General features: G+C 39.1%; 1 protein-coding gene across 1 annotated transcript in view; it reads right to left on the bottom strand.

Annotated features, from left to right (window-relative positions):
• TXNDC2 (thioredoxin domain containing 2 (spermatozoa)) overlaps positions 1-2,433 on the bottom strand; it is a 7,593-nt gene that overhangs the window by 875 nt on the left and 4,285 nt on the right. Inside the window, exon 3 of the mRNA XM_012648380.1 lies at positions 362-370. Within this exon, the coding sequence (XP_012503834.1) occupies positions 362-370 (9 nt within the window). The remainder of the gene's footprint in view (positions 1-361; positions 371-2,433) is intronic.

Here is a 2,433-nt window from a genome sequence, read left to right as displayed (position 1 = left end):
TATATAAAATATGAAAATAGCAAGCCAAAATGAAGTAGGATTATAATTTGGATTTATAAATACTTTTTTAAAAAAACCCTCAGTTGCCAAAACAAATAGGGATTATTTGAAAGTAAGCATCTTTATCGTATGAGTAATTTCAAGCTCATAGGAAGAGATCAAATTAATTAGGGGAATGAACATAGGGAGATCATCAAAATCGATTAATGTTGGATTATTACACTAAGATGCTCCTCAAATTCCAGTTATTTAGCTGCGTCTGACAGCATGACAGCACACTACAGTCTGGCCATGTTAACTGGCAGAGAATTTAAAGTCAGTCTTCTTTTTAAAGCCTCCTCGGGGAGGTAGCTAGCCTCACCTGCCCTTTCTAAACTAAGAATCACTAGCTAGCTGGTGATTTCCTTCTAAAGCTTCCTAAGGTCAGTGAGAGATATTGATCTGTGAGTCATTGGACTTGCATCTGGCTTTGCCTTTCAAACACCAAGGCTTTGTGGCTTTCGTGGGGCACAGGAGAGGGAAGCAGTACTTTTTTCACCCCCTCCAAGACCTACCAGTAAGGCACCTCTCCGGAGACCCTATTTTTCTAAACCAGGCATTTAGTGAAAACAGCAATAAGGTCAGCAGAAACTTTATATACGGAACAATCTTACTCTCCCCTGTCCTTCCCCGTGCCAAATCTCACCCTTACTTAAAATTGCCAAAAGTAATATACACTTCTAATCACTATGTAATTAATCAATATGTAAAATCACATTTTCTTTTAGTTTTCACAATTCACTTTTCTTCATTTCCATCACTGCCAGTCATTACCAACCTTAACTTCTTCACATTTACCATTTTCTATTATCAATTTCTTCATTTACAAATACATCAGCTTTTTTTCCATTCTGGAATTTGGAATATTACAATTTTCCTAAATCTTTAAGCTACCACCTTGGGTTTTATTGGACTCCATCTTATCTAGACGCAAATATTTGCCATTGTTGCCCTGGGCAGCTCTTTTCATTGGGGGTGTTAAAGGATCTTGTGGATAAAGTGCCATTATTATTTCAAAATTTGTAGCCTAATTTCTCCGTGTATCTTTTGGTTTGTTTTGTTTTTTAGTTAACTTTTATCTCCATAGAATGTAGCATTTCAAAGTTCCCTTACAAGTTCTGGGAAACTTAAAAATCTGCCAAAAATCACCATAGAATCCTAAGTAACTACACACCATAACTTTCCTGTATATGCTGCATATAATTTACTTGAAATGACTATTTCTGCCTCAAAAAGTCAGAAATATTGAACACTGAAGGCACACTCTGTGTAGAACCCCACTATCAAATTGGATTATTTCCATTTACAGAAAACAATTTCAAAAGCAGCGCTTAGAAAAACAGCCCCCTAAATTGTCTCACCCTGTGCACACCTTTTGCGTCTTTCTGAGCATCTGCTTACTGTGTTTCATATTCTCATTGGATTCATATTCCATGTGCTGACTTCAGTGAAAGCTACTTGTTATCACAAGATAATTTGTCATTTGAATAAGGCACAGAGAATTATTTTGTTCTAAGGCGGCACAGTAACAGACTCAAGGAAATCAAATTGGATCAAAGTGACATGAGAAGGTATGTTTGAAACGAATTTAATAAATGCACAGCCTCTTCTTATTGGGTTTGGTTTTTCATGGAGATTTATAAGTCGGATAAGGATAATTCTGATCGTAGTCTTAGTGTGGTCTCAGTTTAATGCCGTAGTGCTCAAATGCTATATCCCCTACAATCACGGCTGCTTGTCTGCAGGCTCTTCCTTTCTCCCACTTTCCATGGCAATCTTGCTCAGCTCCTCCAGCGTTATGGTACTCACCCTGCTCCTGGCATACACAAGTGACCAAGCCTGAACAATCAGAGGCCCTCAACTCTCGCAAATACACAGGGTGGTTCAAGGATTGGAGCATTACCCAGCCAATCAGAGTCTTTCCCGGGACTTTTGTTGGGGTTATCAGAAAACAGCCTCACTTTTTATGTGATCATGAGCCACAGAAGCAATCAATGATAAAATCAAGATGAGCAGCAGAGCTGAGAGGTAGAAAACAAGTGTGTCCTAACAATGCTATTTGAATCCCTGCATTCACCTGAAGTAGTTGATCCCCTTAGAATTTCCAGTTCCAAGGTCCAACATACTCTCCATTTTTGCTGGAACAGGTCCAAGTTAGGATTTTGTCACTTGCAACCAAAAAACGAGCATATCACCCATCCCATAACACTACATAATGACCGCTTAGGTAGTTCATCTCCAAACACAAGAACTTCGACTGATTTAGTCTCTATTCTAGGACCGTTTGTAAACTGAAGCCTGGAAGGCCCAGAATGTACAACTAGAATACAGAACCTCTGGATAAGGTCAGCATCTGGAGGCTCTGCCAGAACGTCCTTGACCTTGGGCCACACG

The sequence above is a fragment of the Propithecus coquereli genome, unplaced genomic scaffold (genome assembly GCF_000956105.1).
Source record: "Propithecus coquereli isolate 6110/MARCELLA unplaced genomic scaffold, Pcoq_1.0 Scaffold283, whole genome shotgun sequence".
Lineage (NCBI taxonomy): Eukaryota > Metazoa > Chordata > Mammalia > Primates > Indriidae > Propithecus > Propithecus coquereli.
This window is presented reverse-complemented; position numbering and strand designations above follow the sequence as displayed.